This window comes from Arachis hypogaea, chromosome 9, assembly GCF_003086295.3.
Source record: "Arachis hypogaea cultivar Tifrunner chromosome 9, arahy.Tifrunner.gnm2.J5K5, whole genome shotgun sequence".
In the NCBI taxonomy this organism is placed as follows: domain Eukaryota; kingdom Viridiplantae; phylum Streptophyta; class Magnoliopsida; order Fabales; family Fabaceae; genus Arachis; species Arachis hypogaea.
The window spans coordinates 54,838,334-54,859,508 of NC_092044.1; the positions used below are offsets into that span (position 1 = coordinate 54,838,334).

Genomic DNA, 21,175 nt, shown 5'->3' on the forward strand with positions numbered 1-21,175 from the left:
ATCCTGTTTTTTAACCAATACTTTCTGGATGCTCCCACAGTCTTTTCTAAGATCCTCTTTAACTCTCTGTTGGATATCTCAGTTTGCCCGCTTGTTTGGGGGTGATAAGGTGTAGCAACCTTATGTTTCACCCCATATCTCATGAGGAGGGCTTCTAGGGGTCTGTTACAAAAATGGGTTCCTCCATCACTAATAAGGGCTCGTGGGACTCCAAACCGGCTGAAGATATTTTTCCTGAGAAAGTTCATGACCACCTTGTTGTCATTTGTTGGGGTTGCAATAGCTTCCACCCACTTAGATACATAATCTACTGCTACTAGGATGTATTTGTTTGAATAGGAAGTTGGGAAGGGTCCCATGAAATCGATTCCCCACACATCAAACAATTCGAGCTATATGATGAAGTTTTGTGGCATTTCATTTTTCTTGGGTAGATTTCCAGCACTTTGACACTCATTGCAGCCCTTCACTAGCTCTTTTGCATCCTTGAAAAGAGTGGGCCAGAAGAACCCACACTGCAATACATTGGCTGCAGTCCTTTCTCCTCCAAAGTGACCCCCATAGTAAGAGCCATGGAAATTCCACAAGACTTCTCGTCCTTCTTCTTCTTAAATGCACCTTCTAAGAATCCCATCTGAGCACTTCTTGAAAAGATATGGCTCATCCCACACGAAATACTTAGCATCATTAATGAGTTTTCTTCTTTGATGTCTGTTGATTCCTGGGTGTAGATCTCCAGTTGCCTTGAAATTTGCAATGTTTGCAAACCAGGGTGCCTTGTGAACCAGCATTAATTATTCATCTAGAAAGAACTCATTTACACTTGCTTCGTGTGTGCTGCTTTTCTCACAAGGGATTCTAGATAGATGATCTGCCACTTTGTTCTCCACTCCCTTCTTGTCTCTGATTTCAATATTAAATTCCTGCAACAATAAAATCCACCTTATCAATCTTGGTTTTGAATCCTGCTTATCAAACAAATACTTAAGTGCTGTGTGAACAGTGAAAATAATTATTTTAGATCCAATAAGGTATGATCTAAACATGTCAAATGCAAAAACCACTGCCAGCAATTCCTTTTCAGTGGTGGTGTAATTTTTTTGGGTGTCATTAAGGACCTTGCTGGCATAGTATATGACATGCACCAAATTATCTTTCCTCTGCCCTAACATTGCTCCCACTGCAAAGTCTGATGCGTCACACATCAGCTCAAATGGCAGGTTCCAATCAGGTGGGGCAATGATAGGGGCTGAGGATAGTTTCTTTTTCAAATTTTCAAATGCTAGCATGCATCCCTGGTCAAATACAAATGGGGTGTCTGACACAATAAGATTACTCAGGGGCTTGGCTATTTTTGAAAAGTCTTTTATAAATCTTCTGTAAAAGCCAGCATGCCCGAGAAAGCTTCTAATTGCCTTGACATCACTAGGTGGAGGTAGTTTTTCAATTAGTTCCACTTTAGCTCTGTCCACCTCAATGCCTTGTTTAGAAACCTTATGACCAAGAACTATTCCTTCTGTCACCATGAAGTGACATTTTTCCCAGTTCAGGACCAAGTTGGTTTCTTGGCATTGTTTTAATACTAAGCCGAGGTTATTCAGGCAATCAGGGAATGAATCCCCAAACACTGAAAAGTCGTCCATGAAGACTTCTATGAACTTTTCTACCATATCTGAGAAGATAGAAAGCATGCAGTGCTGAAAGATTGCGGGCGCATTGCATGGCGCAAATGGCATGCGCCTGTAAGCAAACACTCCATATGGACAAGTAAATGATGTTTTTCCTGATCTCTTGGATCAACCACTATTTGGTTATATCCTGAATAACCATCTAGGAAGCAGTAGTAAGCATGTCCTGCAAGTCTTTCCAGCATCTGATCCATAAAGGGGAGTGGGAAGTGATCTTTTCTCGTGGATGCATTGAGTTTTCTGTAGTCAATGCACATTCTCCATCCCGTGAAAGTTCTAGTAGGTATGAGCTCATTCCTTTCGTTAGGCACCACTGTGATTCCTCATTTCTTCAGAACTACTTGAATGAGACTCACCCATGGGCTGTCAAAGATTGGGTAGATTACCCCTGCTTGCCACAGCTTCATGACTTCCTTCTGCACTACCTCTTTCATGGCTGGATTTAATCTCCTTTGGGGTTGAATAGAAGCTTTAGAATCATCTTCCAATAGTATCTTGTGCATGCATATGGCTGAACTAATCCCCTTCAAGTCAGCCAGAGTCCACCCAATGGCATCCTTATGCTTTTGCAATACTTGGAGTAATTCCTCCTCTTGTTCTTGGCTAAGAGCTGAGTTTATGATTACTGGAAAGCTTCTGTTTTCTCCCAGGTATGCATATTTGAGGGTCGGTGGCAATTCCTTCAGTTTAAGTTTGGGTGCTTCTTTCTCTTCATTCTTTCCTTCTAGTGTCCCCTGGTCATGAACCTCAACTGTTGCTACCTCTTTGCTCAATGTTGATTCATCTTCTTCTGTTAGCTCCTCAATTTCTTCCTCCTCCAGAGTTTCTTGTAATATAGCTTCCATTGAATCCAACCTTATACACTCTCCTAACGAGTCTTGCGGGTAACTCATGGCCTTGAACACATTGAATATCATATTCTTATCATGCAATCTAAGAGTAAGTTCACCCTTCTGGACGTCAATAATGGCTCTGGCAGTGGCTAAGAATGGCCTTCCCAAAATGATGGATGCCTTAGCTTCCTCCTCCATGTCTAGCACTACAAAGTCTGCTGGAAAAATAAAGTCTCCCACCTTTACCAACAAATCCTCCACTATTCCCTGAGGAAATTTGAATGATCGGTCTGCCAATTGTAGGGCCATCCTTGTCGGTTTGGCTTTCTCAATCTTCATTCTTTTCATCATTATTGAAGACATCAGATTTAAGCTGGCTCCTAGATCGCACAAGGCCTTCTCCACTTTGATCTCCCCTATGATACAAGGGATTTGGAAGCTCCCTGGATCCTTCAATTTTTGGGGTAACTTGTGCTGAATGATGGCACTACATTCTTCGGTTAACACCACGGTCTCATTATTTCTCCAACTTCTCTTTTTAGTCATCAACTCCTTCAAGAACTTAGTATAAAGCGGCATTTGCTCTATTGCTTCTGCAAAGTGTATGTTGATTTGTAACCTTTTGAAGATTTATAAGAATCTTGAAAATTGGCTATCATCTCCCTTCTTCTTCAATTGCTGAGGATATAGGGCTTTTGGAGGATATGACCTCAGCACCTCTTCTTCTCGATGTGTATTAGGAGGGATAACTTGATCTTCTTTTTGTTCTATTTCCCTTTTGTCTGAATTCTCCACTGATGGTATCTTGGAAGTCTCCTTCAATTCCTTCCCACTTCTGAGGGTGATGGCTTAGCATTCCTCCCTTGGGTTTGGATTAATGTTACGGCAATTGGATTGGCTAGGGATTTGCTTGAACAGGTAGCCGATTTATGCCTCGAGTTTCTTGATGGCCGCATCTTGATTTTGCATATTAGATCTCATTTCTTCTTGGAATGCCTTGCTATCTTTGACTTCCTTGCATAGACCTTCAAGTAAGGTTTCAATTCTAGAGAGTTTATCTTCAGGGTATGATGGTGGGTTTGGGTTATAAGAGTGAGGGTGATCATGCTGGTTTTGGTATGGGTGTTGAGGAGTGTGGTTAGGTGGTTGTTGATATGATCTTTGTGATGAGTGTTGGTGGCTAGCATGGTTGTTGGGATTGTGATTTTGACATCTCTGATCTTGGCCTTGGTCTTGTTGGTTTCTCCACCCAAAGTTGGGGTGGTTCTTCCATCCTGGATTGTAAGTTTTGGAGTATGGATCATGATTTTGCCTTGGTGAATTACCGACATAGTTGGCTTGCTCCTATTTACCTCCTTCTTCTGTGTTTACTCCTTCTTGGGTTGATGATTGTGTGGTGACTGCTGTAACTTGGTTCTTCTCCATTTGCTTTGTAAGGTCAGCTAGTTGCTTGGCAATCATCTTGTTCTGAGCTAGTAGTACATCAACATGGTTCAATTCCATTACACCTCGAGTGTTACTCATCTCAGAAGCATAGAAGTAGTCATTCTCAGCTACAGTCTCAACGACATCTATGGCTTCTTCAATGGTCTTCTTCTTGTTTAAAGATGCTCTGGATGAGTGATGACAGGTCATCATATACCCATTTTTTCAAGCTAATTTCACTTGTTTCACTAGTTTTTATGCACTTTCTTGCATCCTAAGTAAGTGATTTGGAATGAAAATGCATAACTCCTTTAAATCAAGCAACTACCATTAAATTGATGCTAAATAATGAGGTTTAAGCAAGAATTAATTGATTTTTTAATGAATTATAAACCTTATGAGTTTAGAGATACTTTGATTGGTTGCTTTGGTTTCTTGTAGGTGAAGAAAGGAAGAAAAGAAGAAAAACGTGGCTTAAGAAAGCGTGGCCCAAGAGATAAGAAGTGTGGCGCATGGAAGGGAGGAAGCTACACTACCCTCCAGGAGAGCACACTGCCCTCTAGGAGAGCAGCATATTGAACCAAGCCTTGAAAAGCAACACTGCCCTGCCCACAACAAGGGCGGAGCACAATTTGATGCTAAGGACCAAAGGGAGCAAAAACTCTGCCCTGCCCTCCTCAAGAGCAATATCGGGCTCATCAAAGAAATAAATTCAAGGAAAAAGCTTACCAATGCTTGCCACAAGGTTCGAACTCATGAGCAAGGGGGAGTGGGGGAGCGCTACTCACAAGCTTGTTTTCAATCTCCCAGGATCGAACACGGCACCATGAGGAAGCAAGGAACTAGGCCTTACTTTGGTGCCAAGAAAACCAAAGAAAAAGAAGCAGCGTGTGCCTCCACCAAGTTTCGAACTTGGAACCTCACTATTGGTAACATTGCCCTGCCCTCCGCAAGGGCAGGGCAGCATTTTGTGGTGCACGGCCAGCGCACAAGATTGGCACGCACCAAGGGAGTTTCGGCCAGCAGCAGCGCGCACGGGCAGCATCTGGCGCACCATGGCAACTCTGCCCTGCCCTCCACAAGGGCAGGGCAGCATCCTGATGCATCACACACACCAAGCACGCACGCAATGAGCCGCACGCACCATTTCCTGCTCTGCCCTCCACAAGGGCAGGGCAGCCTCCTGGAAGCCACTTTCTCATGGGCTGAAAATTGGATTAAAAATCCAATTTAATTCATTTCTTCACCAAATCAAAAGCCCATCCAAATTCCAAAATCCAAGAATAGAAAGTGTATAAATAGGAGATAGTTTGATGTAAATAGGACCTTTACTCTTACTTTGGACTTTTGAACCTTCTTTGGATTTTTGAATTTTGAGACTTCATTGAGAGCTAGGAATTGAGATTTGAGAGAATTGGGAAGGAGAATTGATCTCTCTTCTTCCTTGTTCTTGCTTGAGCATTTTTACTTTTCTTGTTTGAGTTTTGGGTGTGAATAATTGAGAAATTTCTGTCTCAATCTCCATTCAAGATCTCTTTAATTTCCCTTCTGCATAATTGAGTTGAATCCAATTTCTTTTACTGCTTCAATCTTTAATTTCTTGTTAATTGCTTTGTGAACTTGGATCTGGGAAGGCAATTGAGATCTAGACTATGCTATCTAGTCTGTTGAGCCCTGAGATCTCATTTTCCTTTTGGTTCTTCTGTGAACCCCTGCTGCAATTTAATTTCCATTTCTGTTTGAGATCTAGTCTATTTCAATTCATCTCTTGTTTAGTTAATTGTTGCAATTTAATTTCCCTTGTTTGAATTCTGAAATCCCAGTCCTCAAATCCCTTTTCCATTCAAGCAATTTATGTTTCTTGCACTTTAAGTTACTGCAATTTACATTTCTTGCACTTTAAGTTTCAGTCATTTAATTTCTCGTTCTTTAAGATTCAGCACCTTTACTTTCAGTTCTCTTTAATTTCTGCAATTCATCCCTCTCCCTTTACATTTCCTGCTATTTACTTACTGTTGGCTACAAAATCACTCAACCAATACTTGATTCGCTTGACTAAATCAACCACCGAACTAAAATTGCTCAATCCTTCAATCCCTGTGGGATCGACCTCACTCCCGTGAGTTTTATTACTTGATGCGACCCGGTATACTTGCCGGTGAGTTTTGTGTTGGGTCGTTTTTCACACATCAATCTTTTGGCGCCGTTGCCGGGGATTGAAATAGATTGACAATGATTAAGTGAAGTGGAGATCTAGATCAAGCATTTTTTTTCTCTCTTTTCTGTTTCTTTAATTTTTGACTAACACACTAACTGTTTGAATTTTTGCTTAAACTAACTAAAACCTCATTCTAGCAATAGATTGAAGTTTCACTGGTTTTCTAGATCTGTGTGTTTCTTGTTGTGTGTTTGTATGTCAGGTACAGGAAGATCTTCTCCTATTCTCTCTGAAATTGACCAAAGAACTCTTCGAAGATTAAGAAGAGCTGAAAGAGGGAAGAACATTGTTGGAGAGGAAGACTCTGAGGAGGAATTCCAAGAGATGGAAGGAGATCCATCAAATCCCAATCAACTAGAAGGAGGAGCCAACAATAACCCACAACAAAGAAGAGTACTGGCTTCCTACACATTTGCAAATGCTAGACACTGTGGGAGTAGCATTCTTACCCCTAATGTCAATGCAAACAACTTTGAACTAAAGCCACAACTCATCACTTTGGTCCAAAACAACTGCTCTTTTGGAGGAGGACCATTGGAAGACCCCAACCAACATCTATCCACTTTCTTGAGGATCTGTGACACAGTTAAGAGCAATGGAGTGCACCCTGTCATATACAAGCTGCTGTTGTTCCCATTCTCTCTCAGGGACAAAGCCACTCAATGGATAGAAACATTTCCAAAAGAGAGCATCAACACTTGGGATGATTTGGTGAGCAAGTTTCTTGCCAAATTTTATCCCCCTCAACGGATCATAAGATTGAAGACTGAGGTGCAGACATTCACTCAAATGGAGGCTGAAAATTTATATGAAGCATGGGAAAGATATAAAGCACTGCTGAGGAAATGTCCACCAGAGATGTTCACTGAGTGGGACAAGCTACAGAACATCTATGAAGGACTTACTCCGAAGGCTCAAGAGGCACTTGATCATTCAGCTGGAGGCTCCTTACAACTCATGAAAACTACAGAAGAAGCTCAAAATCTCATTGATATGGTGGCTAACAACCAATATTTCTTTGCTCATCAAAGGCAACGCCAACCATCACAAAGGAGAGGAGTAATGGAGTTGGAAGGAGTGGATTCAATCCTAGCTCAGAACAAAATGATGCAGCAGCAAATTCAAAAACAGTTTGAGCAGATGGCCAAGAGAATTGACAGCCTTCAAGTTGCATCAGTGAGTGCCACAAGACAACCATCAACTACTTGGGGGAAAAATGAAGAAACTCAAGAGGAACAACAACAAGAGCAAGTGCACTATATGAACAACCAAAATTCTGGATCTGAAGTCTATGGTGATACTTACAATCCCTCTTGGAAAAACCATCCCAACCTCAGATGGGGAGACAACCACAATCAAACTCAGCAGTCATGGCAAAGGAACTCAACTCAAAACAATTGGAAAAACACAAACCACAATAACCACCCAACTAACCAAAACACCTACCATCATCCATCAACACCCCAAAACCAACCAATCTCACAAGACTCTTAGAGGATTACTAATCTAGAGATGCTCATGGAGAAGATGATGAAGAACCAAGAATTGACAACAAAGAACCAAGAAGCCTCCATGGAGAACCTAGAGAGGCAGATTGGGCAAATCTCCAGGCAAATTTCTGTTGAAAAACCATCAAGCTCACTACCAAGTGACACCATTCCTAATCCAAAAGAGGAGTGCAAGGCAATACAGTTAAGGAATGGAAAAATTCTGCTGAGAGATGAAGAAGCCACCAAGAAACCCAAGGAAAGTGACAAGAAACAAGTTGAAAAAGAGGCAGCCAATGATGAAGATGCAACAGCAAGCAATCACCCTCAGAATCAACCTCAAGAAAAAGAAGATAGACCACAAAATTTAAAGAAGGGAAAGCAGCTCATGAAAGAACCAAATCCAAGATAGCAGCAAGTGGAGAAGAGTCTTACACCTCCACTACCTTATCCACAGAGATTCCACAAAGAAGCAAAGGATCAACATTTCCACAAATTCCTTGAGACTTTCAAGAAGCTGGAAATCAACATACCTTTGGCTGAGGCATTGGAGCAAATGCCTCTGTATGCCAAGTTCTTAAAGGAGCTCATCAACAAGAAAAGAGACTGGAATGAGAAGGAGACGGTAATGCTCAGTGAGGAATGTAGCGTTGTGCTACAAAAAGGAATTCCACCAAAGGTTAAAGATCCAGGGAGTTTTGTAGTATCATGCACCATAGGCAAATTAACCTTGGACAAAGCTCTCTGTGATCTTGGAGCTAGTATCAACTTAATGCCCCTGTCCATGATGAGGAAGCTTGCTATAGAAGAACTCAAACCCACCAGGATGTCACTAGTCATGGCCGACAGATCAATCAAGACACCCAATGAAATTGTGGAAAATCTGTTAGTGAAGGTTGGGAAGTTTATCTTCCCTGCAGATTTTGTGATCTTGGACACCGACGAGGAAGGAAACAATTCAATCATCTTGGGAAGACCATTTCTAGCAACTGCAAGAGCCATTATAGATGTGGAAAAAGGAGAAATGATCTTCAGAGTACACAATGAGCAAATGATCATAAATGTTTTCAAGTCAATGCAACACCTTCCTGAGCAAGAAGATTACCTGAAGGTGGATATGATAGAGAGTCTGGTGGAAGAAATATTTGACACTAATCAGCATGAGCAAGAAGAAGAAATTAATCAAGAGATAGTAGAGGAACACACAGCTGAGATCTCTATTGACATGGAGGTAAAACCAAGCAAGAAGGAAGAAGTGCATAAACAAGAATTGAAGCCATTACCTACCCATCTCAAATATGCATTCCTTAGCACATCAGAGAGTTTCCCAGTGATCATCAATTCATCCCTGACAAAAAAAGAAGAAGGAGAGCTTCTTGATGTACTCAGAGCTCACAAGGATGCTTTAGGATGGACTATTGATGATCTGAAAGGCATTAGCCCTGCAGTGTGTATGCATAAAATTCTCTTGGAGGACAATTTCAAAGCAGTAGTTCAACCTCAGAGAAGGTTAAATCCTGCAATGAAGGAAGTTGTCCAGAAGGAAGTAATGAAATTGTGGAATGCAGGGATAATATATCCTATCTCTGATAGCTCATGGATAAGCCCAGTCCAAGTGGTACCAAAGAAGGGTGGAATGACAGTCATTGTTAATGAGAAAAATGAACTCATTCCCACAAGAACTGTGACAGGATGGAGGATGTGTATTGATTATAGGAGGCTGAATGATGCCACACGCAAAGATCATTTCCCACTTCCTTTCATTGATCAGATGCTTGAAAGATTGGCCGGCCATGCTTACTATTGCTTCCTGGATGGCTATTCTGGGTATAATCAGATAGTGGTAGATCCAAAGGACCAAGAAAAGACTTCATTCACGTGTCCATTTGGAGTTTTCGCTTATAGAAGAATGCCATTTGGACTATGCAATGCCCCAGCCACTTTTCAAAGGTGTATGCTCTCCATTTTTTCAGATATGGTCGAAAAGTTTTTAGAGGTTTTCATGGACGACTTTTCTGTTTTTGGTGACAATTTCAATACTTGCCTGAAACATCTAACTCTTGTTTTGAAACGGTGCCAAGAAACTAATTTGGTTTTGAACTGGAAAAAGTGCCATTTCATGGTGCCTGAGGGGATTGTTCTTGGTCACAAAGTTTCAAGAAAAGGGATAGAGGTTGACAAGGCAAAGGTGGAAATTATAGAGAAGCTTCCCCCACCAACTAATGTGAAATCTGTTAGAAGTTTCTTGGGACATGCAGGATTTTATAGAAGGTTTATCAAGGATTTTTCTAAAATAGCTAAACCTTTGAGTAATTTGTTAATGATTGATAATCCTTTTGTTTTTTATGAAAACTGCCAGCACGCCTTTGAAACTTTAAAACACAAACTCACAACAGCACCAATTATCACACCCCCGGATTGGGAATTACCCTTTGAACTCATGTGTGATGCAAGTGATATTGCAATTGGTGCTGTACTTGGACAAAAAAAGGGAAACTTGCATCATGTCATATATTATGCAAGTAAGGTGTTGAATGAGGCTCAAAAAAATTACACCACAACAGAGAAGGAATTGTTAGCTGTAGTTTATGCGTTTGATAAGTTTAGATCATACTTGATAGGATCTAAAATTGTGGTTTATACTGACCATGCTACCCTCAAGTATTTGATGTCAAAGCAGGATGCTAAACCAAGACTTATCAGGTGGATACTACTTCTACAGGAGTTTGACATTGAGGTAAGGGACAGGAAAGGTACTGAAAACTGAGTTACTGACCATTTGTCAAGGTTGCCACAAGAAACAATTCAAGAAGCCTCACAACCTGTGAATGAAAGCTTCCCAGATGAACACCTTCTGCTAGTTCAACAAATACCGTGGTTCACTGACATAGCAAACTACAAAGTGGGGAGGAAGATACCTCAAGAATTCACTAAGCAACAAGTGAAGAAGCTAATCAATAAAGCGAGGAAGTTCTTGTGGGATGAACCTTATCTGTTCAAAAGATGTTCTGATGGAATAATTAGGAGACGTGTCCCTGAGAGTGAAATAAGAGATATATTGTGGCATTGCCATGGCTCAGCTTATGGTGGACATTTTGGTCCAGAAAGAATAGCTGCAAAGATATTGCAAAGTGGTTTCTATTGGCCAACTATCTTCAAAGATGCCAGAGAGTTTGATCACCAATGTAATGAATGTCAGAGAGCAGGAGGATTGACAAGAAGGAATGAGATGCCGCAGAATTTCATTTTGGAATTAGAATTATTTGATCTATGGGGCATTGATTTCATGGGACCCTTTCCCCCTTCCTATTCTTTCAGATATATCTTGGTAGCAGTGGAGTATGTTTCAAAGTGGGTAGAAGCCATAGCCACAACTACCTGTGATGCACAAATTGTCCTTCAATTCCTCAACAAGCACATTTTCACTAGATATGGAGTACCCAAGGGTCTTATCAGTGATGGTGGTGGTCATTTTTGTAATAAACAAATGGAGAAACTTCTGCATAAATATGAAGTTATTCATAAAGTAGCCACACCATATCACCCTCAGACTAATGGGCAGGCTGAATTAGCAAACAGAGAATTGAAAAAAATCCTAGAGAAAATAGTAGGTAGCACAAGAAAGGATTGGGCTAGGAAGTTGGAAGATGCACTCTGGGCGTACAGGACAGCTTTCAAAACTCCCATTGGGAAGTCCCCCTTTCAGCTATTATATGGCAAATTTTGTCACCTCCCTGTAGAGCTTGACTAGAAAAGGTTATTGTAGCTAAATGAGCTGGATGAATTTAGGCTAGAAGCCTATGAAAATACCAAGATTACAAGGAAAAAGCCAAGAGGTGGCATGACAGGAAGATTTTGAAGAAAGAATTCAAACCTGGACAACAAGTACTCTTGTATAACTCACGACTCAAGATATTCCCTGGCAAGCTTAAGTCTAAGTAGACTGGTCCATATTTGGTAACTAAGGTCTTTCCTTATGGGAGTATTGAATTGCTAGACGAAGCAACAAAGAGTCGATTCATAGCAAATGGTCACAGAGCAAAGCTATACCTAGGAGGACAATGGGACAAAGAAAAAAAGGTTCAGAACCTAAATCCTTCTTGAAGTAAAAACAGAAGATGTCAAGCTAGTGACAATAAAGAAGCGCTTGTTGGGAGGCAACCCAACCTGAGGTAGTTTTCTTTTCATAGCTTTTTCAATAAAAAATGTTGAATAATTGGTATGCATTGCAAGGAGCTAAGTTTGGTGTTGCACACCAAAACAATTTAAGGGAGAATGAAAGATTCTAAGTTTGGTGTTCCACCGAAAATCTCATTTAAAAACACATTCTCACCTCTTGCATAATGCTAGCTCCAAGCAATCAAACAAATTATCCAACTATTTAACTGCTTTCTACTTTTGTTCCTTCTATTCTCTTTCAATTCAATTAGAGGTAATTCATAATAATTGTGTTCCTTTTAATTGTTGTTGTTAATTCATTGCAATAATTGTTGTTAGATTTCACATGCTTTCCTTGTATGCCTCTTATGTGTTTGACAAAATGCCTCTTTTAATTTTAGTATAGATTTTGTTCCTCTTGGCCTAGGTAGAGTAATTAGTGATGCTTGAGTTGTCTAATTCCCTTGTTGATTGATAATTAGAAATTGCTAATTGATTTGGATACCACTACAGCTAGTCTTTCTCTTGGGAGTTGACTAGGACTTGTGGAATCAAGTTAATTCTTCCACTTGACTTTCCTCTATTGTAGAGGTTAAGTAGGTGGTGGCAATGAACAATTTGTGGTTACAAGTGAGGAGGATGACTAGGATAGGACTTCTAGTTCTCATATCTTGCCAAGAGCCTTGTTAGTTGTTTGTTTATTTTCTTTGCCATTTATATTTATTGTCTAAAATATCAAAAACCCCAAAATATCTCATAACCAATAACAAGACACTTTATTGTAATTCCTAGGGAGAACGACCCGAGGTTTGAATACTTTGGTTTATAAATTTTAGGGGTTTGTTACTTGTGACAAACAATCTTTTGTATGAAAAGATTATTGCTTGGTTTAGAAACTATACTTTACAACGAGATTTCATTAGTGAAATTATAAACCGTCAAAAATCCAATCAACAAAATGGCGCCATTACCGGGGAATTGCGATGGTGTTGTGTTATTGGTTATTGTATATATGTGGATATTGTGAATAGCTTGATTTTTGGATTGGTTGTTAGTTTTTTGCTAGCTTTAGGATTTTGTTTCATTATTTCTTATTAGCTTTTATTTCTTATTTTCTCTTTTCACTATGAATTCTCACTTTGGCTATGAGTTTGATTCTAACTATGTTGTAGGAAATGAGAGCTTCAATGAGGATGTGTATCAAGGATGGGATAATCAAAGGTGGAAGGAGCCATATGCATATGATCAATCTTCATGGCAACAACCTCCACCAATGCACTATGAACAAGAGCCATTCTATGATGCATATCAATCTAATGGCTATGGTGAATCCACTTGTGACTTTCAAGAACCACCACCATATGCCTATGAGCCATATCCTCAACATAACCCTCAACCATACTCACAAGCCCCTTCTTACCAACCACCTCCATATGACCCTACTCCTTATCAACCATACCAACCACCTTTTGAGCCATATGAACCACATATAGAACCACCACTATTCCAATATCAACCCTTCCAAGAGCCACCTTCTCCATATTATGACCAAGATGAACCACCTCTAATGTGTGAAAACTTTCAACCACAAGATGAATTCTACCTTCCACCACAACCCTCCATGGAAGAATATCCATGTCCATCTTTTAAGGAAGCAATGGATCGACTTCAAGCAACCGTCCATGAAAAGTTAGAGGCATCGGACTCATACCATATGTCCAAGGATGATTGTGGAGGAGCAACCGAAGATGGAAGCATGAAGGGGATTGTAGAATCTCAACTTGAGAATAATAGATTGGAGTGTGTTGAGCAACAAATGGAATAAATAGAGTACATAGAATCACCACGTCATTACTATGATGAACCACCTTCCTATTATAAATCCTTCTCCCAAAATGATGAACCCTTCCATCCACCCCAATCTTTAATGGATGAAACCCTTGGTGTTCTTGTTCAAGGGCAAGAAGAGATGAAAAGGGATGTGTAAAATTTCATGGCCGCCTTGGATGCGATAACAAATCAATTAGCCTCCCAATGCTTGAACAGTCAAGGAACTTCCATGGCTACATGTGGAGAAGCGAGTGAAGAACATAGCATGAAAGAGAGATTGGAAACTCCGGTGGAAAATGAGGGAAGTTGCTTTGTATTGGAACAATTGGAGGAAGCTAGGATTATCGAAGAAAAGGAAGAAATGGTTGAAGACTTAGGAGATGCAGAACCTCCATGGGAACCTAGAGTTGAAGAAGACCCCTCCAAGAAGATTGAAATTGATGTTGAGGAGGGATGTGTACAACCTCCAAGGCATATTCCATATGAAGACTTGGATGGGATAGAACAAGAATTGAGTTCCCATGGCAATGAAGAGCAAGCATCAAATTCTAGTGGTGGTAGATCCTTTGAACTTGAAGAACCTTCTCCCGATGAGATGGAAAGTAATGTGGAGGTAAATTTCTCTCACCCTCCCATTTATGAATTGAGTAAGGAAAAAGAGTTAGATAAAATTATTGAACAAAGGATTGAGATTAAGAGATCTTGTGAGGAGGTGGAAGTCCTTAGAAATAGAAGGATGGGAGTGGAATACGCTTTGTCAAAAACCTTAGAATCATCTTTGCCTAGGTTCCATCTACTCCTTTACTTGAGTAAGTAAAACTCATTTCTATTAGCTTTATTGTCCCACTTGAGTATGGCTTGCTTGGAACGGATGGTCAACTTAGGGAGCTTTGTGGGATGAAGCATAAAAGAAAAATGTCTTGTGGTTGGCGTTGCAAATCCAGGCTCATTGTGGTTGATGCTTCAAACATGAGATATAAAGGTTGGAGTAGTGCTCAACTAGAGGGGTCTAGGAGGATTGTTGGCCACTCTATTGAGAATTCACCTTACTCACCACCCGTTTGGACTAATGATGATCAACTTCAAGACGGGTGTGAAAATAAAGTATGGGATCCCGGATCACAAGACGAGGACCAACTTTGGGAGCCCCAAGCTTGTGAAGAACTCCATCAAGACTCGGCTCAATCCATGAGGAATCTTGGGGCACAATGGAGAACCAATAATTAGTGGATGTTCCAAGATAGCTTCAAGCACAAGCTACCTTGAGAGGAGCTCCCCATAAGTCCAACTTAAGGACAATAAACAAAACTGCTAGGTGGGAGACAACCCACCATTGTAACTTCTTTTCATTTTCTCTTTTTGCACATCTTGGTAATTAGTTTGTTGAGTATAATTGGTAGTTTAGTATGTTAAATAAGGTTTCATGGTGTTTTGGTAGCTGTTTGGAGGTTTGGAATGCTTGGATTAGTGCAAAAACATAGAAAAAATTATGAAAAACAGAGCACCATCCACGCATACACGTGCATGAAGCGTTTTGGACCATCCACGCGCACGCGCCATGCGTGCGTACGCGTGGATTGCAAAATTTCATCCCTATATACATTGACCCGAGAGTTATGCCCACACTGTGCGCACATTGTGCCTGAGGCACAAACCAACTCGCGCGTACGCGCCAGTCTCGAAATAAGCCATCGACGTGGACCCGCCATGTATGCGTACGCGTCGCTTCCATTACACCACCACCGGCGTGCGCGCGCCAGCGTGGATGTTCTTCCTTCACCACATTTCTTTTCTTCTCCTCTTTCCATTTCTTTCCTTCTCCTTTCTTCCTCCCTTCTCCTACCCTTCATCCAACACCTCCAAACACCATTGATAACCTCTATTTTAGTTAGTTAATTAGTTAGTTAGTTAGTTAGTTGATTAGTTAGTTAGTTTAGTTTTCATTTTATTTTCTCTCTTTTCATTATAAGTGTTGGATTATTGACTTTGTTTACTATGCATTGCTGCCCCTTTATTGCCTAAATGCTATTTTAGCATGAATATTTTTGGATAATCTTTGTTAGATTCTATGATTGAGGCTATATTTTGCTACTTGGCTTTGAGTTTTCCATACTTACCTTTTGAAAAATACCAAGTGATGAGAATTGCCTTCGAGCTTGTGACTCTTTTGAATTGCATGTTGTAGCTAGCCACCATGCGATTTGAACCCTATTCTTTGATTAGGCAATCTCTTGATATTGGATGTTGAGCATTTACTTTAATGCATTGTATTTCATGATCATATGCATCCAAATGCTTTTAGCTTGAATGCTCTCATGCCTCTTTAATGCTTGTTTTACCTTACAAGTTTACTTAAAGCATTTCAAGCACACTAGAATGAGTAAAGAGCTTGCTTCTATTGTGACTTAGCCCTTCATGTTTGTGTGTGCTCTAAATCGCGCACAACTTAGAATCCTCACTCACTTTTATTAATGTCACATTGATTCACTCACTCAATCCAAGTGATTTACCTCACTCCAACAATGTATGCTTCCTTGCTTTCATATCTTCTCATCTTATGGTGTTATATTTTTGTTTTTCATGATGGATGCACCACAAGCAATAACGGAAGCAAGACTAAGAACACGCAGCACCAATTGATCTACCAGCTGAAGGTAGCAATCCGGAGAGTCGCTGTACCCCCTTACTCATCTTTGAGTGCACCGAAGACGGTGCAAACTTTTAAGTGTGGGGAGGTCGTCTGACCGATCGGCGATTTTGGGTGATGAGTTTCTAATTCCAACACTTTTGTATTTCATTCTAGGATTTTAGGATTTTTACTTGCATTTTCTTATTTTTGCATATGTATACACAATAAGCTTAGTCAAAATAATGAAATTTTTCAAGGATTTCTATCTATAGGGCACCAATTGATTTGAGTGAAAACTTTTCATAGAACTTGCTTGAATTATATATCTTGTGCATCATGTTTTTGAGCTAAGAACACAAGCAAGTGAGTTTTGAGCCTAATGGTGTGGTTACATCTTATAACCACTTATATTTCCTTCTTATGTGCAATTATTCTCTTCCTATGATTGAGGCCATCATTTCATTAGCTCACTTACCCAAATAGCCTTACCTTTGACCTTTCATTGTTAGCCAATTTGAGCCTATGATTAACCCACTTTGTTCTTTAATTTAGCACATTACAAGCCCTAAAGCGAAAAATAATAAATGTTCTTAATTTGGATCTTTGATTAGCTTAGGCTAGTGTGTGTGAGTATCATTCAAGTGTGGGAAACTTGGGACATTGGTTGAGAATAAAAGGGTAGTTTTGTGTTGTAAATATTGGGAATTGGGTACATGCTCATGTGAAATGAATGTATAGACCTTATGCATTGATACCTTTGTATATACTTTATTGCAAAAAGAAAAAAAATGAGAAAAAAAAACAAAAGAAAAAGAAAGAAAAGAAAAGAAAAATAATATGGAAAAGAAAAAAATAGAAAAAGAAAGAAACAAAGAAAAAGAAAGAAATAAAAAAGGGGACAAAATGCCCCAAAGTAAAGTTCAACAAAAGTCAATGCATATGTGTTGTTATCAAGAGAAAAATGCATGAGTATGTGAAAAAAGTGAGAAAAATGGGTAGTTAGGTTAGAACTTAATTGTATAGGATGTCATAGGTTAGGTGAGAAGTTTAAGCTTATCAAAGATCAAATTTCAAGCTCACTTGACCATATATGCATCCTACCTTGACCCTAGCCCCATTACAATCAATGAAAAGACCTCATGATATGTGTATGCATGCATGAAATGTATGTTGATTGTTAGAAGAAAAATAAATCTTAGAAAGCATGAAATAAAGGAGAATTGAGAGGATCAACCCTAAACACTTGAGCGAATAGAGCGCAAACACATCCGGTGAGGGTTCGATTGCTCGATTACATGTTTTCGCCTACAATCATCACTTTTTATGCAAGTTTGTAAAAATATTTAATAACTCAATCCAATTGTGGATTAGACTTGCTAGTCCTTAGCCCTTGTACATATATGCTTGTTGGGAATTGATTTATTTTGACCAAGCAATTGAATTCATTTAGATAGTTGCATATAGGTAGATTGCATTTAGTTAGTTTCAATTGAATAAATGCCATTTCCTTTACTTCATTCTTGGTTTAAGCATGAGGACATGCTTGGTTTAAGTGTGAGGAGGTTGATAAACCCCATTTGTAGGGTTTATCTTGTATTGATTTTAGGAGATTTTAATACCTTTTACCCACATTTATTCAATGAATTAGCATGATTTTGTGATTGTCTCCTTATTTGTGCTTAGATGTGAAAACATGCTTTTTAGGCCCTTAACTTGATGATTTTAATCTTCCTTTGATTCCACTAGATGCCTTGATGTGTTTGTTAGTGATTTCAGATTGACAAGGCTAGGAATGGATCAAAGGAGTGAAGAGAAAGCATGCGAAGTGGAGAAATCATGAAAAGCCAAAGAGTTAAACTCGCCCATGGACGCGCGCACGCACCAGGCGCTTACGCACGCCTTGCGAAATGGCCCATGGACACGTACGCGTGCTGTGCGCGTACGCGTCGATGCTGATACTTGATTTTTTAAGTGAATTCGCACCCAGCGAATTCTCAGGAGTTGTGGGGCCTAATCCCAACCAACTTTGGCACCAAAGATGCTATTTAAAGCCAAGAATTGAAGAGCAAAGGGACTTTTGATCATTTTTACACATTAGGATTAGTTAGAAGTAGTTTTAGAGAGAGAAGCTCTCACTTCTCTCTAGAAATTAGGATTAGGATTAGGTTTAGTTCTTAGATCTAGGTTTTGATTCATGCTCTCTTCTACTCTTCTTCTTAATTCTTTGTTGTTGCATTTATGTTTCCTCTATTCTTTTGTTGTAATCCCTTCTACTTTGTTTCTATGCCTTGTAGTAGATCTACTTTTGTTCCTTCTATTCTCTTTCAATTCAATTAGAGGTAATTCATAATAATTGTGTTACTTTTAATTGTTGTTGCTAATTCATTGCAATAATTGTTGTTAGATTTCATATGCTTTCCTTTTATGCCTCTTATGTGTTTGACAAAATGCCTCTTTTAATTTTAGTATAGATTTTGTTCCTCTTGGCCTAGGTAGAGTAATTAGTGATGCTTTAGTTGTCTAATTCCCTTATTGATTGATAATTAGAAGTTGCTAATTGATTTGGATACCACTAAAGCTAGTCTTTCCCTTGGGAGTTGACTAGGACTAGTGGAATCAAGTTAATTCATCCACTTGACTTTCCTCCATTGTAGAGGTTAACTAAGTGGTAGCAATGAACAATTTGTGGTCACAAGTGAGGATGACGACTAGGATAGGACTTCTAGTTCTCATATCTTGCCAAGAGCCTTGTTAGTTGTTAGTTTATTTTCTTTGCCATTTATATTTATTGTCTAAAATCTCAAAAACCCCAAAATATTTCATAACCAATAACAAGACACTTTATTGTAATTCCTAGGGAGAACGACTCGAGTTTGAATATTTCGGTTTATAAATTTTAGGGGTTTGTTAATTGTGACAAACAATCTTTTGTATGAAAGGATTATTGCTTGGTTTAGTAACTATACTTTACAACGAGATTTCATTAGTAAAATTCTAAACCGTCAAAAATCCAATCATCACATTTTGAGTAGGATCATCTGAGATTGAATGCGTGAGCTTCACCCTCGTCCAAATTGAATGACAACTGACCCTTGATGACATGTCATCATGTCATATTTTTCTATGCTTTTTCATATAAGAAATTGATGATTTGTGCTTAAATATTAAATGCTTCTGTACTTAATTGGTATATTTCTTTAATTTTTTGATTGGATAAACTTTGTAGGAAATAACAAGAAAAATAAGCAAAAAAACACAAAATAAGCTAAAAAGGAGAACAAAAAATTTTGGGGCACAATTTGAAGTTGGAGCACACTTTGATTCCTTAGGCCACACTTTTATTAATTAAAACATAATGAATGCAATCATGAAATATTTAATTAATAAAGCTAATGAATGCAATGAATGAATGCTACGGCATTTAATGAAAGCATGCATTATTAAAGCTAATTGGCAATTGATAACGTATTATATGCTTGCATTGGCTTTAACGATTAAAGCATTGCATTACTAAGCATTATTAATAAAAGCATGTAAAGCCAATGAAGGAAATAAATGAACGCCTAAGCAACGGAGCGCTATGAAAGGAAGCAAGCGTTCAAGCTATTGAGCGCTACGTGAACTTTGTTCACTTTCTCGGGCTTATTAAGAGCGCTGCAACAAGCCAAGGAAGCATGCCAAGGAGCGCTACGTTGAATGTTTTCACTGAGCGCTACATTAAAAATGAAATTGGCACAAAAGCAAGTGCCAGCGCCAAGGCTCGAAGGGGGAGCGCTGAATCAAGACAAGCGCGCACCAAATTTGCACCAAGGCCACCGGTCACTTTGTGAGCGCTACACTCACTTAGTGAGCATCAAGGTTGTGAGAATCGGATCGGTTATTAAACCGGTCGAGTAACTGGTTTAATAATTTAATGGTTTAATCGTAGTTGAACCGTAGTCGAACCAGTTTAATTAAATATAAAATAAAATTATTAAAAATACAATATACTACAACCATAAATTTAAGAATACATCATATTTAGTCCCACAATGTGAATTCTATATTTGGTAATTTCGTCTAAATTTTTTCAATCATTCATATAATAATAAAATTTAAAATTTCATAACCCACCTACTAACTAAACTGTATCTCATCTCATCATTAAAATTTTACATTCAAATTCAAAGGTTACAATTTATAACTAAAAGAAATCATGGCATAAAATACGATATCCATATTCAATCAACAATCATCAACAATCAATAATAATATCAATAATTACTTAAATTAGACAAAACTCACTCAATTAATGCCAAATTACTAATTAGAAATAGCTATGGACCAATCTCAACAGCAACATTTTCTCAAGATGTGCAAAATAAACTATCCCCTGCCCCCTTAAAACCCAACTTCATGTTTCAGCCATTACAACAAAATAAAAACCTCAGCCATTATAGCAAAATTCAGAATTACAACAATTCAAAATCCAAAATTATATCAATTCTATTCAGCATTATAAAATTAAACATACAACAAATTGAAAAGAGAGAGATGGCTCGAAGACAAAGTGCCATCTAAATTCAGAATGCCACCAACCCAGAATCCAGACCAAATATAAATTCATAGTTCATAGTTTATACAATTCATATAGCATTCAGGCATTCAACAGAGCATAATTGAAAAAATAAAAAAATTGAACATAGCAGAATTGAACATACAAATTCAACATACAACAAATTTAACGTACAACAAATTTATTCTTCAAGCATTCAACAGAGCATAATTGAAAAAATCAAAAAATTGAACATAGCAGAATTGAACATACAAATTCAACATACAACAAATTTATTCCTCAGGCATTCAACAGAGCATAATTGAAAAATAAAAAAATGAACATAGCAGAATTGAACAGACAAATTCAACAT

The 21,175-nt window shown here is 38.8% G+C and overlaps 1 protein-coding gene across 1 annotated transcript; it reads right to left on the reverse strand.

The window, feature by feature from the left end:
* Positions 1–794: 794 nt before the first annotated feature.
* On the reverse strand, positions 795–3,067 carry LOC112709137 (uncharacterized). The gene is made up of 2 exons (XM_025761033.1): positions 2,114–3,067; positions 795–923 (listed from the first exon to the last, which is right to left on the reverse strand). Exons 1-2 carry the CDS (start codon positions 3,065–3,067, stop codon positions 795–797), a joined length of 1,083 nt encoding a protein of 360 aa, XP_025616818.1.
* Positions 3,068–21,175: the final 18,108 nt, after the last annotated feature.

Excerpts from the sequence above, each read along its gene's own strand:
- LOC112709137 (XM_025761033.1), bottom strand. The coding sequence starts at position 3,067 with ATGACTAAAAAGAGAAGTTGGAGAAATAATGAGACCGTGGTGTTAACC. Across the intron at positions 924-2,113 it reads TAAATCCAGCCATGAAAGAG|GAATTTAATATTGAAATCAG; the intron begins GTAGTGCAGAAG and ends TTATTGTTGCAG.